At 56.5% G+C, this 18,390-nt stretch overlaps 2 protein-coding genes across 2 annotated transcripts; one reads left to right on the top strand and one right to left on the bottom strand.

The window, feature by feature from the left end:
- Window positions 1-4,032: 4,032 nt before the first annotated feature.
- On the bottom strand, window positions 4,033-6,087 carry LOC149438116 (uncharacterized). The gene has a single exon (XM_089660231.1). It carries the CDS (start codon window positions 5,868-5,870, stop codon window positions 4,158-4,160), a length of 1,713 nt encoding a protein of 570 aa, XP_089516357.1. The 5' UTR covers window positions 5,871-6,087; the 3' UTR covers window positions 4,033-4,157.
- Window positions 6,088-6,194: 107 nt separating this feature from the next.
- Window positions 6,195-15,585, top strand: MPDU1 (mannose-P-dolichol utilization defect 1). The gene is made up of 7 exons (XM_089660232.1): window positions 6,195-6,332; window positions 8,003-8,072; window positions 8,841-8,969; window positions 9,141-9,226; window positions 14,135-14,253; window positions 14,352-14,462; window positions 15,346-15,585. Exons 1-7 carry the CDS (start codon window positions 6,245-6,247, stop codon window positions 15,472-15,474), a joined length of 732 nt encoding a protein of 243 aa, XP_089516358.1. The 5' UTR covers window positions 6,195-6,244; the 3' UTR covers window positions 15,475-15,585.
- Window positions 15,586-18,390: the final 2,805 nt, after the last annotated feature.

The raw sequence follows: 18,390 nt of genomic DNA, 5'->3' as shown, positions 1-18,390 counted from the left end.
GGAATACGGTAAAACGCATCAAAAATGCACCGGAGCGCACCAAAACGTACTGGAACGCACATGTCCATTTAAATTGAAGGAAAAAAAAAAGGGGGGGGGGGAATGAATCGGAACACATAAGAACCACACTGGAATGTGTAAAAAATGCACCAAAAACGCGCACGCAGAAATAGATCCGGAACGCACCAAAAACGCACTGGAACGTACATGTCCCTATTTAAATTGAAGAAAAAGAGAGGGGGAAAAAATGCATCAAAAACGTGTCAAGAAACACGCATGCGGAAACGCATCCAGAATGCATCTGGACTGCGTTTCTATGGCGTGAACCTTCCCTAAATCTGCATACCAACAAGTGATGAAGCTTCCTGAGGCCCGGTTTCGAACTATTTTTGCATTTCGCATTGCGTTTTTTAAACACTTTTTTTTTTGTTAAAAGGGGAAATGTTTTTGTTGCTGGGCAGAATAAAAATGCAAAACGCGGCAAAAACGCACTAAAAAAAATAAATAAAAATGCATTGGGGTGAACCAGGCCTGGGAAATTCAGCAAAGGTTGAGGTAAGGCCTTGTTCTCAAAATCTTAGAAAGCTTTTTTTTTTTTCTGCAACTGAGGTACATGATTGGTACGTGGAAGGGGGGCGGAGCCGGAATTTAGAAAAAAGTGAACTCATCCTTTAATTCTAACCCCAACGCACCATGAGCTGTAAATATAGCCATTGTCAGCAGGGGGCTCCCTGGGACCTGACCGTTATTTCAAGGGTTCCTCCATGTTTAGAAGGTTGGGAAAGGCCGCTCTATGGATTTGACCTCACTCTTGGAAAGCCAGAAGAATTCCCGCCAGCAGTTACCTGAGATAGGAAGCTGCACCCTAGGCATAAAAACAACTTTATTGTTCCAGCGCTGTTGAGAACACTCCCCCACCCCGGCCCCACGGTAGTGCGCTTTGATTGGAGCCCATCTCCAGGGAAATTGAAGGTCTTCCCTTGCAGTGGGGCTGCACCCGCCCTGCAAGGGTTAGCTGTCCTAGGCAGGTAAGGGGTGTGCAGATTTGAGAGAAGTTGAATAACGCCCCTTGCTATAGGTGGAGGCCATTTACATACCTTCCGAAGCCTGGCAGGAAAAACCCCCAGAGACGGCATCATTCCTGGCCTGCCTTGTTGCTAGGACTTTGCTAAGACACTTCCAACTGATTCAAACCCCGCTCACGTATGCTCCCTCTCCCCTGTTGCAGTAGCTCTCTGGGCTCAGCGATGCTGCGAAGGAGGAGTACATGTGGTGGTGGGGTAGGGGGTTTTAACTGGTTTAGCAACAGCCTAGCAACATGAGGATGATGAAGAAGATGAGTTTTTCAAGAGGTGTGTAAATGGCCTCCACCTATAACAAGGGCATTGTCCACCTTCAGTCAGAGCTGCCCACTTTTTATCTAGAGATGCTCCTCACCTCGTTGGTAAAGGTGACGTTTTGGGATGCCATTCATTTTTACCGGCAACCCAATGCACCCGACACAAGACATTGATGTCCTAGCACCCTACAACACACGCTGTGGTGCACCGCGTCAGAACAATTGTCGCAGGATCCGGTTTTAGTGCGTCGTGGAGCTTTGTTGGCCCAACGAATGAGCTGCTTAACACAAATGAACTCTAAAATGCACGATACCGCATCTTATCGCAAGGCACTGGTGTGCACGGGCCCATGCCTTGACCCTCCCCCTCCCTTGTTTCTCAGCAAGTTTCCATTTTACTCTTCAAATCTTGCATGCCATAGGAAATTCAAACACTAGTAACTTTATTCATCTGAACAACATGAACTGAGAGTCCCCACCTGGGACTTTTCAGAAAGCTTGGCGGCTCTGTAAAGGATGGGGTTTATGGAGGGAGCTGGGAGCGAATGTGCTGGATCGGGTCTCTGAAGGAGGCTGAGGTTTTTTCCGGGGACAGAACTTCAGGGCTGGGAGACACTACAGAGGGGGGCTGGAGGCTCTTCAACTACCTAGGGGGCACTTTGGGGACCAAGGTCTCTTAGCGGGCCTGGGGGCACCATAAGAGATTGAGGGGCACTGTGGGCTGCTAGGGGATCTGTAGCTAGTTGGAAGCCCAGAAATAGGGAGGTCATGGCCCAGTGGTTGAGAACCATTGGCATAGGAAGTGGGAGGTACTGTGGGAAGTAAGGGGATTTGCAGCTAACTGGAGGCCACGACCCACTGGTTGAGAAACACGGGCATGGGAACTGGGAGGTATTGTGATAGGTTAGGGGATCTGTAGCTAGCTGGAGGTCCAGAAACAGGGAGGCCACAGCCCAGTAGTTGAGAACCACTGGTATGGAAACTAGGAGGCACTGTGGGAGGTTAAAGGATCTGCAGCTAGCAGGAGGCATAAAGACAGGGGATCTGCAGCTAGCTGGAGGCCACAAACCAGTGGTTGAGAACTACTGGCATGGGAGCTGGGAGGCACTGCGGGAGGTTAGGGATCTGCAGCTTGCTGGAGGTCCAGAAACAGGGAGGAAAAGGCCCAGTGGTTGAGAACCACTGGTATGGAAACTGGGAGGCACTGTGGGAGGTTAGGGGATCTGAAGCTATCTGGAGGCCAAGAACCAGTGGTTGAAAACTACTGGCATGGGAACTGGGAGGCACTGCGGGAGGTTAGGGGATTTGCAGCTACCTGGAGGACCAGAAATAGGAAGGTCATTGCTCAGTGGTTGAGAACCACTGGCATGGGAGCTGGGAGGCACTGTGGAGGTTATGGGATCTGCAGCTAGCTGGAGGTCCAGAAACGGAGGTCACGGCCCAGTGGTTAAGAACCACTGGTATGGAAACCGGGAGGCACTGTGGGAGGTTAGGGGATCTGCAGCTAACTGGAGGCATAGGCACGGGATCTGAAGCTAGCTGGAGGCCACAAACCAGTGTTTGAGAACTACTGGCATGGGAACTGGGAGGCACTGTGGGAGGTTTGGGGATCTGCAGTTAGCTGGAGGCCCAGAAATAGGGACGCCATGGCCCAGTGGTTGAGAACCACTAGCATGGGAACTGGAAGGCATTGCAGGAGGTTAGGAGATTTGCAGCTGGCTGGAGGCCACAAACCAGTGGTTGAAAACTACTGGCATGGGAGCTGGGAGGCACTGTGGGAGGTTTGGGGATCTGCAGCTATCTGGAGGCCCAGAAATAGGAAGGCCATGGCCCAGTGGTTGAGCACCACTGGCATGGGAACTGGAAGGCACTGCGGGAGGTTAGGGGATCTTCAGCCAGCTAGAGGCATAGAAAAAGGGGATCTGCAGCTAGCTGAAGGTCACAAACCAGTGGTGGAGAACTACTGGCATGGGAACTGGGAGGCACTATGGTTATTTGGAGGCCCAGAAATAAAGAAACCATGGCCCAGTGGTTCGGAACCACTGGCATTGGAACTGGGAAGCATTGTGGGAGGTTAGGGGATCTGCAGCTACCTGGAGGCCCAGAAACAGAGAGGCCACTGGCATGAACACTGGAGATCACTCAAGTCAACATGACTGACATTCACAGGACGCCTTGTGTGTTTCTCAATGAATGCAAGGCATTCCCTCATTGCACCAGGTGGAGATCATGACATCACCTCTCTGCTTCTCCACCTCCAATCAGAGAGTGCGTAGCATTCATTGACCCAGAAGACAGGCGCAATCACTGTAGTGGTGGAGACTACCGCATGGATTTTCAGATCCCACAGGTATGGCACATCCATAGTTACCTTGCTGGACCAAGGTAATGATGGCATAAATTACATACCTGCTTCAGCTTTAAGTTGTCTAGATAAAGTTGCAAGCATTTGAATGTCCTTTGGACTCGTGCAGTTATGGGGTATAGGCGGAGCCCCTGCTGGCGTCCCCCACCGGCTCTTCCAGTTTCAGGCATAGAAAGCAGCATACCCCCTACTTTTTCACTTTGCCAGCATAGCCTCTGCCCCCATTGGCTTTGCATTTCTTCTTTTTTAGTTGATAAAATGGTTCCAAAAGCCAGGTTTTGAAAGATTCGATCACGAAGACGAAATTTATTTTCCACAACACAAGTCATCATTTGAACCAACTCTTCATTCTAATAATCACACATAAGAGTCTAAAATACGAACATACAAAGTAATTAAAAGAAAAAAGCCAACTTAGGGCGTTGCCAGTCACTGGCCTCCATCGGTCACGTGTCAAGTTCGTACACCTCTTGCTAGAGCGGTCCGTATCTCCTCGGCCACGCCCTCCATCTCCACATCATCTTCCTCCACCTCACTAGGTTGCTCTAGTTCCTCTTCGGAGGCCTCCTCCAGCCAGTGATCCTCAAAAGGTTCTCTACGGCCCTCACAGATATTATGAAGAACGCAGCAAGCGGTGACCAGAATCGGCAAGAAGGAGAGGTCCACATGGCTGCTCTTTAACAGGCAACGCCAACGGCTCTTGAGGCGCCCAAAGGCTATCTGAGTCAAGGTCAGGGCAGACGCAAAGCGCCGGTTCAGCTCCACATCGGCTGCAGTTGATTCTTTGGTGAGGGGCGTCATAAGCCACGGGAGGAGGGGGTAAGAACGTGACCCCAACAAATGGATGGGCACCTCAACGCCGTTCACGTTCTTGGTGGTGCTGGGGAACAGAGTTCCTTCTGTGCCGCGCTCATAGAGCTCCGAGGCCACCAAAACCTGAGAATCTGATAAGCTACCAGGACAGCCGACGTTCAAGTCCCAAAAGCAGAAATCGGGGTCCACCACCGCTTGGAGAACCACAGAACGCCAACCTTTGGTGTTGTAGAACTGTCCCGTAGAGTCATTAGAGGGACCGATGGCTACATGTAGGGTCCCGACCACCCCGGCTACCTGCGCTAGACCGTAACGGCGTTCAAACCCTTTAAGCGTCTCTTGAAGAACGTCTCCTTGAGGGACGGAAATCAAAGTAGGGGCAAGGATGGACGCCACTGCCTCGCACACGTCGCGGATGACCCTAACTATGGTGGAACAAGAGAGCCCGAAGATCTCCTCCATCGTCTGGAAATTGCAGGAGGAACCCAGGTGCCACAGCGTCACCGCCAACCGTACTTCCACCGGGATCGCTTGGTGCATGCCGGCGTCCATCCTGTGAACGACCGGTCGCAGCTGGTTGCACAGGAAGTCGAAGGTGGGTTTCGTCATGCGGAAGCTCTCTGTCCAGTCGAAGCGCGAGAAGGTCTTTTCTATGGCGGCATTCCAAACCCGAGACTCCTGACTTTCCTCCGGGGGTCGCCCTTCCGCGGATAACAACCTAGAGGCCCACATGGCGGCGAAGCGGAGGCGCTCCCGTGCTTTGGAGCGGCGGAAGAGGAAAAGTCGTCTCCGGCGCTCCGAGTCCCTCAGCCGTCGTTCCTTCTTCAGGCGGACGTAGTAGAGCGAACAGAGGGCGACCGTTCCGGCGCACAGCTCGGAAAGGGGCGGGGAATTGCTGTGAGATGATGTCCTATCAGAGTCGTCCCTGGTTGGCGGTTGGTTCTCTTCTAGTCCTTGGTTTTGGAAGGTAGAGGAGTCCCGATGGTGGAAGTTGTTGGTACCCCGGCTGTGGTATTGGCGGCTACGGCTCTCATACCCTCCCCTGATGGTGGATTTGTTGACGTGTCCAGTGCCCAACCCCCGCCCCGCACAATCCTGGCTCTCCGCCATATTTCCTCGGTGACGTCCTCCTCCGACTCCACATACTTCATGTGTTGATGGATGATCCGACCCCGACCGCCGTCTGCCAGCTGAGGAATTTGTCGCTGACTGGAGGCCATTATTCCAGGACGGCGGCCCAGGCCTGGAGGATGGCGGCCATCTTGTTGTACCACAGCTGGTCCCTTCTATCAGGCCGCCTCTATCTGCCTTCCATCTTCCTCCATCCTCCCCATCACTGTCTTCTCCCTCCATCACATCCCTCTCAGGGGGCTTTTCCCGCCTTTCTGACGCACTGGTTACCCTAGAAACGGTGGTATCCGGCCAGGGGCGGGGCCAGAAAGCATGTTCCGGGATAGCGGACAGCTGCACTGTCCCATACGTGGTCCCGCCTACTCAGTGGGTGGGGACGTAGAGTTCTAGGAGGCGGGGTCCTTACATTGCGCTTGTCAGCACTAGACAGGCTGTTGTGGGCGGGGTCAGCACCTCAAGAGAATTGCCGTAAGGGGCGGGGCTCCTTTTCCCTAACTTGACGTGGCGGAAATCCAGCTTCCGGTCGGGAAGGGAACTGACGTCAACCTCGGAGTGTCCGACCATTGGACCCGGAAATAAGCGGGGTCCCGGGCAAGATGGAGGTGCTTAGAGGTGTCCTGGTCCCGGGAGTCCTTCCCGAGAGCTGCTACGATCAGTTCTTCCTCCAGTACAACCTACTGCACGGTACCTACCCCCCGTCCTCAACTGCCCCCTCCCCCATCACCTGCCTCTGATCACTGACCCCCCCCATCACCTGCCCCTGATCACTGCCCCCTCCCCCCATCACCTGCCCCCTCCCCCCATCGCCTGCCCCTGTTCACTGACCCCTCCCCCCCATCGCCTGCCCCTGTTCACTGACCCCTCCCCCCATCACCTGCCCCCTCCCCCCATCGCCTGCCCCTGTTCACTGACCCCTCCCCCCCATCGCCTGCCCCTGTTCACTGACCCCTCCCCCCCATCGCCTGCCCCTGATCACTGCCCCCCCCCCCCCTCATCGCCTGCCCCTGATCACTGCCCCCCCCCCCTCATCGCCTGCCCCTGATCACTGCCCCCTCCCCCCATCACCTGCCCCCCCCCCCATCGCCTGCCCCTGATCACTGTCCTCCCTCCCCCCATCGCTGCCCCTGATCACTGTCCTCCCTCCCCCCATCGCCTGCCCCTGATCACTGACCCCCTCCCCTCATCGCCTGCCCCTGTTCACTGACCCCCCCTCCCCGCATCGCCTGCCCCTGATCACTGACCCCCCCTCCCCGCATCGCCTGCCCCTGTTCACTGACCCCCCCTCCCCCCATCGCCTGCCCCTGTTCACTGACCCCCCCTCCCCCCATCGCCTGCCCCTGATCACTGACCCCCCCCATCACCTGCCCCTGATCACTGCCCCCTCCCCCCATCACCTGCCCCCCCCCCCCATCGCCTGCCCCTGATCACTGTCCTCCCTCCCCCCATCGCTGCCCCTGATCACTGTCCTCCCTCCCCCCATCGCCTGCCCCTGATCACTGACCCCCTCCCCTCATCGCCTGCCCCTGATCACTGACCCCCCCTCCCCGCATCGCCTGCCCCTGTTCACTGACCCCCCCTCCCCGCATCGCCTGCCCCTGTTCACTGACCCCCCCCTCCCCGCATCGCCTGCCCCTGTTCACTGACCCCCCCTCCCCGCATCGCCTGCCCCTGTTCACTGACCCCCCCTCCCCCCATCGCCTGCCCCTGTTCACTGACCCCCCCTCCCCCCATCGCCTGCCCCTGTTCACTGACCCCCCCTCCCCCCATCGCCTGCCCCTGTTCACTGACCCCCTTCCCCCATCGCCTGCCCCTGAACACTGAACCCCTCCCCCCATCGCCTGCCCCTGAACACTGAACCCCTCCCCCCATCGCCTGCCCCTGTTCACTGACCCCCATCGCCTGCCCCTGAACCCCTCCCCCCATCACCTGCCCCTGAACACTGAACCCCTCCCCCCATCGCCTGCCCCTGAACACTGAACCCCTCCCCCCATCGCCTGCCCCTGTTCACTGACCCCCTTCCCCCATCGCCTGCCCCTGAACCCCTCCCCCCATCACCTGCCCCTGAACACTGAACCCCTCCCCCCATCGCCCCTGCCCCTGAACACTGAACCCCTCCCCCCATCGCCTGCCCCTGAACACTGAACCCCTTCCCCCATCGCCTGCCCCTGAACCCCTCCCCCCATCACCTGCCCCTGAACACTGAACCCCTCCCCCCATCACCTGCCCCTGATCACTGCCCCCTCCCCCCATCACCTGCCCCTGATCACTGCCCCCTCCCCCATCGTCAAATACTAAACTGACTGCTATCCCCTGGAAGGACATCACATGACATCTGTTTCTGTCTCCCCCTCCAGTCCCGTGTCTGAAGATTCTGCTCAGTAAGGTTCTGGGGTTCGGGATCATCGCCGGCTCTGTGATGGGTGAGTCATCGCCCCCCCCCCCCGGGTTCACGGCCATTCATTTCCGACAATCCGACACCCTCCTCGCCTCCCTCATAGATGAAGCTGGGAGATCCCGGCACTGCAGGTCCTCAGGTACACCTTCCCCTCCAGCAAGGAGAACAGTAACTAGTGCAGCCGCCATATCACCAGCAGTCAGAGGCAGCAGTGCCTTAGATGACCTCACACTGCAGATGTACAGCTATGAGGATACAGAACAGGGGTGCCTAGGCACAGGAAGTGCAATGATATCAAGACTCTTACTGTTTAGGAAATGGCTTAATATTAGGCTTTTCTAGGTACAGGATGTTCCCCAGTATCAGGAGTGCCTAGGGACAGGAAATGCAATATCAGGAGTGCCCCAGTACAGATAGTGACCCAATATCAGGAGTGCCTAGGCACAGGAAGTGACCCAATATCAGGAGTGCCTAGGCACAGGAAGTGACCCAATATCAGGAGTGCCTAGGCACAGGAAGTGACCCAATATCAGGAGTGCCTAGGCACAGGAAGTGCACTACTATCTAAATGAGGAGTAACAGGTAAAAAGTACAAGTGTCGGGGTACGATGAACATCCATGGAATGTCTGCACTTCCTGGGATCCAGTTGGGGTATGCAGTAAGTGTAGGGAGTGCAGAGCTCAGACTGTGTGCCCCCCCCCCCCCCCCCGGTGCTGTGACCCCCTGTAATCCTTCCAGTCCCTCCATGGACCGTCTGCCTCTCTTTCAGCCTGTCTTCCTCTGTCGCCCAGTAAAGGTCCCCACAGATCATCAAACTGCTGAGATCCGGCACCGCCGAGGGGCTGAACTTCCACTCCGTCCTCCTGGAACTGCTAGCACTGACCGGGACCATGGTGTACAGCATCACTCGCAGCTTCCCCTTCAGGTGAGACCCCTCCCCCACCACCACTGGGGGGCTCCTGTATTGGGGGCTCTTCATTTCAGGAGCAGCCGGATGACTCTGAGATCCTGGAAGTTTCCTCCACTGCTCCCTGTGTGTTCCATTGGGAAAGATGACCGCTCCATGGACTAATACCATCCTCCTCCTCTGTCCTAGTGCCTGGGGGGAGGTCCTCTTCCTCCTCCTCCAGACTCTGATCATCGGATTCCTCATCCAGCACCTGGGGAGCCGCACAAACCTGGGTATGGTCCCTGACACTCCCCTCCATATTCTCTCCTCTCCTTGACACTCCCCACTGCTCTCTCTACCCTCCCTGGCGCCCCCCCCCCCGCTCACTCTCCTCCCCCTGACACTCCCTCTGCTCTCTCTCCTCTGCCCTCCCTGGTGCCCCCCGCTCTCTCTCCTCTTCTCCTCTCCCTGACGCTTCTCCCTGCTCTCTCTCCTCTCCCTGACTCGCTCCCCCCCCCCCCCCGCTATCTCTCTGACTCGCTCCCCCTCTGCTCTCTCTCCTTTCCCTGACTCGCCCCCCGCTCTCTCTCCTTTCCCTGACTCGCCCCCCGCTCTCTCTCCTCTCCTCTCCCTGACTCGCCCCCCGCTCTCTCTCCTCTCCTCTCCCTGACTCGCCCCCCGCTCTCTCTCCTCTCCCTGACTCGCTCCCCCCTGCTCTCTCTCCTCTCCTCTCCCTGACTCGCCCCCCGCTCTCTCTCCTCTCCTCTCCCTGACTCGCTCCCCCCTGCTCTCTCTCCTCTCCTCTCCCTGACTCGCTCCCCCTGCTCTCTCTCCTCTCCCTGACTCGCTCCCCCCTGCTCTCTCTCCTCTCCCTGACTCGCCCCCCGCTCTCTCTCCTCTCCCTGACTCGCTCCCCCCTGCTCTCTCTCCTCTCCTCTCCCTGACTCGCTCCCCCCTGCTCTCTCTCCTCTCCTCTCCCTGACTCGCTCCCCCCTGCTTTCTCTCCTCTCCTCTCCCTGACTCGCTCCCCCCTGCTTTCTCTCCTCTCTCCCTGACTCGCTCCCCCCTGCTCTCTCCTCTCCCTGACTCGCTCCCCCCTGCTCTCTCCCCTCTCCCTGACTCGCTCCCCCCTGCTTTCTCTCCTCTCCCTGACTCGCTCCCCCCTGCTCTCTCTCCTCTCCCTGACTCGCTCCCCCCTGCTCTCTCTCCTCTCCCTGACTCGCTCCCCCCTGCTCTCTCTCCTCTCCTCTCCCTGACTCGCTCCCCCCTGCTTTCTCTCCTCTCCTCTCCCTGACTCGCTCCCCCCTGCTCTCTCCCCTCTCCCTGACTCGCTCCCCCTGCTTTCTCTCCTCTCCTCTCCCTGACTCGCTCCCCCCTGCTCTCTCTCCTCTCCCTGACTCGCTCCCCCCTGCTCTCTCTCCTCTCCCTGACTCGCTCCCCCCTGCTCTCTCTCCTCTCCCTGACTCGCTCCCCCCTGCTCTCTCTCCTCTCCCTGACTCGCTCCCCCCTGCTCTCTCTCCTCTCCCTGACTCGCTCCCCCCTGCTCTCTCTCCTCTCCCTGACTCGCTCCCCCCTGCTCTCTCTCCTCTCCCTGACTCGCTCCCCCCTGCTCTCTCTCCTCTCCCTGACTCGCTCCCCCCTGCTCTCTCTCCTCTCCCTGACTCGCTCCCCCCTGCTCTCTCTCCTCTCCTCTCCCTGACTCGCTCCCCCCTGCTCTCTCTCCTCTCCTCTCCCTGACTCGCTCCCCCCTGCTCTCTCTCCTCTCCTCTCCCTGACTCGCTCCCCCCTGCTCTCTCTCCTCTCCTCTCCCTGACTCGCTCCCCCCTGCTCTCTCTCCTCTCCTCTCCCTGACTCGCTCCCCCCTGCTCTCTCTCCTCTCCCTCACTCGCTCCCCCCTGCTCTCTCTCCTCTCCCTCACTCGCTCCCCCCTGCTCTCTCTCCTCTCCTCTCCCTCACTCGCTCCCCCCTGCTCTCTCTCCTCTCCCTCACTCGCTCCCCCCTGCTCTCTCTCCTCTCCTCTCCCTCACTCGCTCCCCCCTGCTCTCTCTCCTCTCCCTCACTCGCTCCCCCCTGCTCTCTCTCCTCTCCTCTCCCTCACTCGCTCCCCCCTGCTCTCTCTCCTCTCCCTCACTCGCTCCCCCCTGCTCTCTCTCCTCTCCCTCACTCGCTCCCCCTGCTCTCTCCCTCTCCTCTCCCTGACTCGCTCCCCCCTGCTCTCTCCCCTCTCCCTGACTCGCTCCCCCCTGCTTTCTCTCCTCTCCTCTCCCTGACTCGCTCCCCCTGCTCTCTCTCCTCTCCCTCGCTCTCCTCTCCCTCACTCGCTCCCCCCTGCTCTCTCTCCTCTCCTCTCCCTCACTCGCTCCCCCTGCTCTCTCTCTCTCTCCCTCACTCGCTCCCCCTGCTCTCTCTCCTCTCCCTCACTCGCTCCCCCCTGCTCTCTCTCCTCTCCCTCACTCGCTCCCCCCTGCTCTCTCTCCTCTCCTCTCCCTCACTCGCTCCCCCCTGCTCTCTCTCCTCTCCTCTCCCTCACTCGCTCCCCCTGCTCTCTCTCCTCTCCTCTCCCTCACTCGCTCCCCCCTGCTCTCTCTCCTCTCCCTCACTCGCTCCCCCCTGCTCTCTCTCCTCTCCCTCACTCGCTCCCCCCTGCTCTCTCTCCTCTCCCTCACTCGCTCCTCCCTGCTGTCTCTTCTCTCCTCTCTGTGACTCGCTCCCCCCTGCTGTCTCTTCTCTCCCTGACTCGCTCCCCCCTGCTGTCTCTTCTCTCCTCTCCCTCACTCGCTCCTCCCTGCTGTCTCTTCTCTCCTCTCCCTCACTCGCTCCTCCCTGCTCTCTCTCCTCTCCTCTCCCTGACTCGCTCCCCCTGCTCTCTCTCCTCTCCTCTTCCTGACTCGCTCCCCCCTGCTCTCTCTCCTCTCCTCTCCCTGACTCGCTCCCCCCTGCTCTCTCTCCTTTCCTCTCTCCTTTCCTTTCCCTGACTCGCTCCCCCCTGCTCTCTCTCCTCTCCCCTCCCTGACTCGCTCCCCCCTGCTCTCTCTCCTCTCCCTGACTCGCTCCCCCCTGCTCTCTCTCCTCTCCCTGACTCGCTCCCCCTGCTCTCTCTCCCTCTCCCTGACTCGCTCCCCCCTGCTCTCTCTCCTCTTCCTGACTCGCTCCCCCCTGCTCTCTCTCCTCTTCCTGACTCGCTCCCCCCTGCTCTCTCTCCTCTTCCTGACTCGCTTCCCCCTGCTGTCTCTCCTCTCCCTGATTCGCTCCCCCTGCTCTCTCTCCTCTCCCTGACTCGCTCCCCCCTGCTCTCTCTCCTCTCTCTGACTCGCTCCCCCCTGCTCTCTCTCCTCTCCTCTCCCTCGCTCCCCCTGCTCTCTCTCCTCTCCTCTCCCTGACTCACTCCCCCCTGCTCTCTCTCCTCTCCCTGACTCGCTCCCCCCTGCTCTCTCTCCTCTCCCTGACTCGCTCCCCCCTGCTCTCTCTCCTCTTCCTGACTCGCTCCCCCCTGCTCTCTCTCCTCTTCCTGACTCGCTTCCCCCTGCTGTCTCTCCTCTCCCTGACTCGCTCCCCCCTGCTGTCTCTCCTCTCCTCTCCCTGACTCGCTCCCCCCTGCTGTCTCTCCTCTCCTCTCCCTGACACGCTCCCCCCTGCTCTCTCTCCTCTTCCTGACTCGACCCCCCCCCCCCCTGCTGTCTCTCCTCTCCCTGACTCGCTTCCCCCTGCTCTCTCTCCTTTTCCTGACTCGCTCCCCACTGCTCCTTTCCTTTTCCTGACTCGCCCCCCCCCCCCGCTCTCTCTCCTCTCCCTGACTCGCTCCCCCCGCTCTCTCCTCCTCTCCCTGACTCGCTCCCCCCGCTCTCTCTCCTCTCCCTGACTCGCTCCCCCCGCTCTCTCTCCCTCTCCCTGACTCGCTCCCCCCGCTCTCTCTCCTCTCCCTGACTCTTCCCCTTGCTCTCTCTCCTCTCCCTGACTCTTCCCCTTGCTCTCTCTCCTCTCCCTGACTCTCCCCCCCCCCCCGCTCTCTCTCCTCTCCCTGACTCTCCCCCCCCCCCCGCTCTCTCCTCTCCCTGACTCTCCCCCCCCCCCCCGCTCTCTCTCCTCTCCCTGACTCTCCCCCCCCCCCCCGCTCTCTCTCCTCTCCCTGACTCTCCCCCCCCCCCCGCTCTCACTCCTCTCCCTGTGTCTCCCCCCCCGCTCTCTCTCCTCTCCCTGTGTCTCCCCCCCCCGCTCTCTCTCCTCTCCCTGACTCTCCCCCCCGCTCTCTCTCCTCTCCCTGACTCTCCCCCCCCGCTCTCTCTCCTCTCCCTGACTCTCCCCCCCCGCTCTCTCTCCTCTCCCTGACTCTCCCCCCCGCTCTCTCTCCTCTCCCTGACTCTCCCCCCCCGCTCTCTCTCCTCTCCCTGACTCTCCCCCCCCGCTCTCTCTCCTCTCCCTGACTCTCCCCCCCCCCCCGCTCTCTCTCCTCTCCCTGACTCTTCCCCCCCCCGCTCTCCCCCCCCCCCCCCCCCCCGCTCTCTCTCCTCTCCCTGACTCTTTCCCCGCTCCCGCTCTCTCTCCTCTCCCTGATTTTCCCCCCCCCCCCGCTCTCTCTCCTCTCCCTGACTCTTCCCCCCCCCCCCCGCTCTCTCTCCTCTCCCTGACTCTTCCCCCCCCCCCCCTCTCTCTCCTCTCCCTGACTCTTCCCCCCCCCCCCCCCCCCGCTCTCTCTCCTCTCCCTGACTCTTCCCCCCCCCCCCCCGCTCTCCTCTCCCTGACTCTTCCCCCCCCCCCCGCTCTCTCTCCTCTCCCTGACTCTTACCCCCCCCCCGCTCTCTCTCCTCTCCCTGACTCTTACCCCCCCCCCGCTCTCTCTCCTCTCCCTGACTCTTTCCCCCCCCCCCCCCCCGCTCTCTCTCCTCTCCCTGACTCTTCCCCCCGCTCTATCTCCTCCCCGACGAGCCCCCCCTGCTCTCTCTCCTTGACGCGCTCCCCCCCCCTGCTCTCTCTCCTTGACGTGCTCCCCCCCTGCTCTCTCTCCTCTTCTCTCCCTGACTCTTCCCCCCCCCCCGCTCTCTCTCCTCATCCTGACTCTCTCCCTCCTGACTCTCCCTCCTGCTCTCTCCCCTCGTCCTGACTCTCTGCCCCCTCCCTCTCTCTCTCTCCCCACTCCCTCTCTTCTCGCCTCTCCCTGCTCTCTCCCCCTCCCTGACTCACCCCCGCACTCTCTTCTCCTCCAGGAATCCTGTTCCTCGGTATATACTTCTCCATAGTAGCTGTCCTGCTGTGTCCGGTTGTCCCCATGGCGGTGGTCACAATGCTCCAGGCCACGAATGTTCCGGCAATTATTATTAGTAGGGTGAGTACCCCGGAGTTCATTTCTTGTGTCCCTTTAAACCTGCAGTGGGGGAGGGGCCACCCACAGAATGGTAGGTAACGCCCACATTTCTCTTACAGCTTATCCAAGCAATGACTAACTACAAGAACGGTCACACGGGTCAGTTATCAGCCGTCACAGTAGCACTTTTATTTCTGGGCTCTCTGGCTCGAATATTCACCTCCATCCAGGTAAGAGAATGATTGCATTGTGTGTGGTGGGGGGTATACTGGGTACTGCACCGGGCTGTGTATTGGAGAGACGTGTGGCGGGAGGTGTCCCGGGCTGTGTGTTGGAGACGTGTGGCGGAGGTGTCCCGGGCTGTGTGTTGGAGACGTGTGGCGGGAGGTGTCCCGGGCAGTGTGTTGGAGACGTGTGGCGGGAGGTGTCCCGGGCTGTGTGTTGGAGACGTGTGGCGGGAGGTGTCCCGGCTGTGTGTTGGAGACGTGTTGCGGCGTGGTGGGGGGTGTACTGGGCCACGTATTGGAGAAGTGTATCGGGCCGTGTGTTGGGAGACATGTGGTGGGGTGTACCGGGCCACACGATGGAGACGTGTGGTGGGAGGTGTACCGGGCCACATGATGGAGACGTGTGGTGTGAGGTGTATTGTAGACATGTGTCGGTGCGGTGTGAGGTGTATTGTAGACGTGTCGCGGTGCAGTGGGAGGCGCTCTGTAGACGTGTTGCGGTGCTGTGGAGATGTATTGTAGACATGTCGCGGTGGGAGGAGTTCTGTAGACGTGTCACGGTGCGGTGGGAGGAGTTCTGTAGACGTGTCACGTTGCGGTGGGAGGAGTTCTGTAGACGTGTCACGTTGCGGTGGGAGGAGTTCTGTAGACGTGTCACGGTGCGGTGGGAGGAGTTCTGTAGACGTGTCACGGTGCGGTGGAAGGAGTTCTGTAGACGTGTCGCGGTGCGGAGGGAGGCGTATTGTAGACGTGTTGCGGTGGGAGGTGTTCTGTAGACATGGTGCGGAGGGAGGCGTATTGTAGACGTGTCGCGGTGGGAGGTGTTCTGTAGATACTGGGTGGGGTGTACACCGCCTCTCTCATTTCTCCTTGCCGTTGTTTCCAGGAGACCGGAGACCATCTGATGGCCGTCACCTACATGGTCTCCTCGGCCTGCAATGGGCTGATCTTCTCTCAGCTGCTCTATTACTGGAACGTCGGATCGGCCGGAGAGAAGAAGAAGAAGAGAAGCTGAGGGGGAGAGAGACTTCCGGAACCATTCCACTCCTATAAACCCCCGCCCCCTTCCCCGCCGACCAATCATAGCTGGAATCCTGGAATAAATTGCTGTGTTTTTATACCTGTGGCTCTGTGTTGGGGATTGTCTGTTTGCAGAGATTTGTAGATGTCACAGGGAGTGCTGACTTTACCTTTAAACAAGCTTTTAGCGGGATAAAAGGAAACTCCTCGTTTGCCGCGCAGCCGGTCCTGAAATCACGTCTTTATTCCTGTACATTACAGCTCCACGTTCTGCATGGGAAGGGGCGGAGATCTGACTTCTCTGTCACAGTTTCACTTTCACTTACAGGTTATGTCTATCCAGTAGGTGCAGCAGATGCATTATCTCATCTGCAGCTCAACTGATTGGCTCCTTGTGCTGTATTGATCACCATCACTGAGTATTACTTCTCATCACTGATACGGAGTATGTATTAGATTACTTATCACTGATACTGAGTTTGTATTGATCAGTACATCAATATCAGTATCAGTGATAAATATTCAATACATACTCAGTGATGTGAACTAATCAATATATACTCAATACCGGTGATCAATATAGACTCCTCATCAGTGATGAGAAGTAATCAATACAAACTCAGCATCAGGGATGAGAAGTAATCAATATATACTCAATACCGGTGATCAATATAGACTCCGCATCAGTGATGTGAAGTAATCAATATATACTCAATACCGGTGATCAATACATACTCAGCATCAGGGATGAGAAGTAATCAATATATACTCAATACCGGTGATCAATACATACTCAGCATCAGGGATGAGAAGTAATCAATATATACTCAATACCGGTGATCAATACAGACTCCGGATCAGTGACGTAAAGTAATAAATTCGTACTCTGTGTCAGTGATCACTGATGCTGAGTATGTATTGATCACCGGTATTGACTATATATTGATTACTTCACATCACTGATGCTGAGTATATATTGATTACTTCTCATCCCTGATGCTGAGTATGTATTGATCACCGGTATTGAGTATATATTGATTACTTCACATCGCTGATGAGGAGTCTGTATTGATCACCGGTATTGACTATATATTGATTACTTCACATCACTGATGCTGAGTATATATTGATTACTTCTCATCCCTGATGCTGAGTATGTATTGATCACCGGTATTGAGTATATATTGATTACTTCACATCGCTGATGAGGAGTCTGTATTGATCACCGGTACTGAGTATATATTGATTACTTCACATCACTGATGCTGAGTCTATATTGATTACTTCTCATCACTGATGCTGAGTATGTATTGATCACCGGTATTGACTATATATTGATTACTTCTCATCCCTGATGCTGAGTATGTATTGATCACCGGTATTGAGTATATATTGATTACTTCACATCACTGATGCTGAGTCTATATTGATCACCAGTACTGAGTATATATTGATTACTTCTCATCCCTGATGCTGAGTATGTATTGATCACCGGTATTGAGTATATATTGATTACTTCACATCACTGATGCTGAGTCTATATTGATCACCGGTATTGAGTATATATTGATCACCGGTATTGAGTATATATTGATTACTTCACATCACTGATGCTGAGTGTGTATTGATCACCGGTATTGAGTATATATTGATTACTTCACATCACTGATGCTGAGTGTGTATTGATCACCGGTATTGAGTATATATTGATTACTTCACATCACTGATGCTGAGTGTGTATTGATCACCGGTATTGAGTATATATTGATTACTTCACATCACTGATGCTGAGTGTGTATTGATCACTTATCACTGATATAGAGGATGTATTGATCACCTCTTCTGAGTATGGGTAGCACAGTGGCCAAATGGTTAGCACCTCCGCCTGGCAGTACTCGGGTTGGTTGGAATCCCAACCACCTGCCTAGAGTTTACATGTTCTCCCTCTGCCTGCGTGGGTTTCCTCCGGGTGCTTCGGTTTCCTCCTACACTCTAAAGACATGCTGGGAGGTGAATTGGCTCCTGTCAAAATTGGTCCCTAGTATGTGTATGTATGCATGTGAGTTAGGGACCTTAGATTGTACGCCCCTCGGGGGCGGGGACTGATGTGAATGTACAATATATATTGATGGCGCTTTATAAGTACCTGAAATAAATATGTATAGATCACTTCTCATCACCTACAGTATACTGATTATGTATTGATCATCTATCGCCAATATTCAGTATGTATTCCCTGTCATCACTGATACTGGGTATGTAATATCCAAACCCCTTTGTGCCGATGTCCCACAAATATGCGGCCTCACAGAACCGGGCTTTGTTTCCGTGGGGGTCGCATTTTTGCAATCCTGTCTTAGTAGTGGGAGTGCGCCCACACAGCGCGCTCCCAGCACAAAGACCGCGGTGTCACTGAGAGTCCTGGGTCCCGTTCTAGCGATCGGGACCCGGGATTCCCGATTCCAGGTCACATGATCGCTGTGATAGCCTCTGATTGGCTATCACAGCGATCATGTGGTCAGTCACTGTACAGCTCGGCCTCCTTGTTTTTTTTTTTTTCTCTATGAATGGAGGAGAGAGATACATTGTATCTTTCTAACTCCTGGCATAGATGGAAAAAAAACGTTAAAGAAAAGATAAATATTAAAAAAGAAAAAAATACCTAGATCAAGGTTTGATCTAGTTCAGTGTCGGGGTAAGTGTTTGGGTCGGGGCAAAGGTCAGGATTTTTAATTTTTTTTTAAAATTGTCAATGTGCTTTTGGTAAAAAAACAAACAAAAGAAAAAGCGCACTATTGTTTCTGGGCTGTACTCCGGGTACAAACTACACGTAACATACATATACAGTCAGGTCCATAAATATTGGGACATGGACACAATTCTAACATTTTTGGCTCTATACACCACCACA

This window comes from Staurois parvus, unplaced genomic scaffold, assembly GCF_062004578.1.
Source record: "Staurois parvus isolate SC_StPar_1 unplaced genomic scaffold, SC_StPar_1.0 ptg001219l, whole genome shotgun sequence".
Taxonomy (NCBI): Eukaryota; Metazoa; Chordata; class Amphibia; order Anura; family Ranidae; genus Staurois; species Staurois parvus.
This window is presented reverse-complemented; position numbering and strand designations above follow the sequence as displayed.

What these genes read in the sequence shown, in the direction of transcription:
- MPDU1 (XM_089660232.1), top strand. Translation starts at nt 6,245, where the DNA reads ATGGAGGTGCTTAGAGGTGTCCTGGTCCCGGGAGTCCTTCCCGAGAGC. An exon ending in ACTCGCAGCTTCCCCTTCAG is followed by an intron (nt 8,970 to 9,140) that starts GTGAGACCCCTC and finishes CCTCTGTCCTAG; the next exon opens with TGCCTGGGGGGAGGTCCTCT. An exon ending in CGGCAATTATTATTAGTAGG is followed by an intron (nt 14,254 to 14,351) that starts GTGAGTACCCCG and finishes TTTCTCTTACAG; the next exon opens with CTTATCCAAGCAATGACTAA.
- LOC149438116 (XM_089660231.1), bottom strand. Translation starts at nt 5,870, where the DNA reads ATGGAGGGAGAAGACAGTGATGGGGAGGATGGAGGAAGATGGAAGGCA.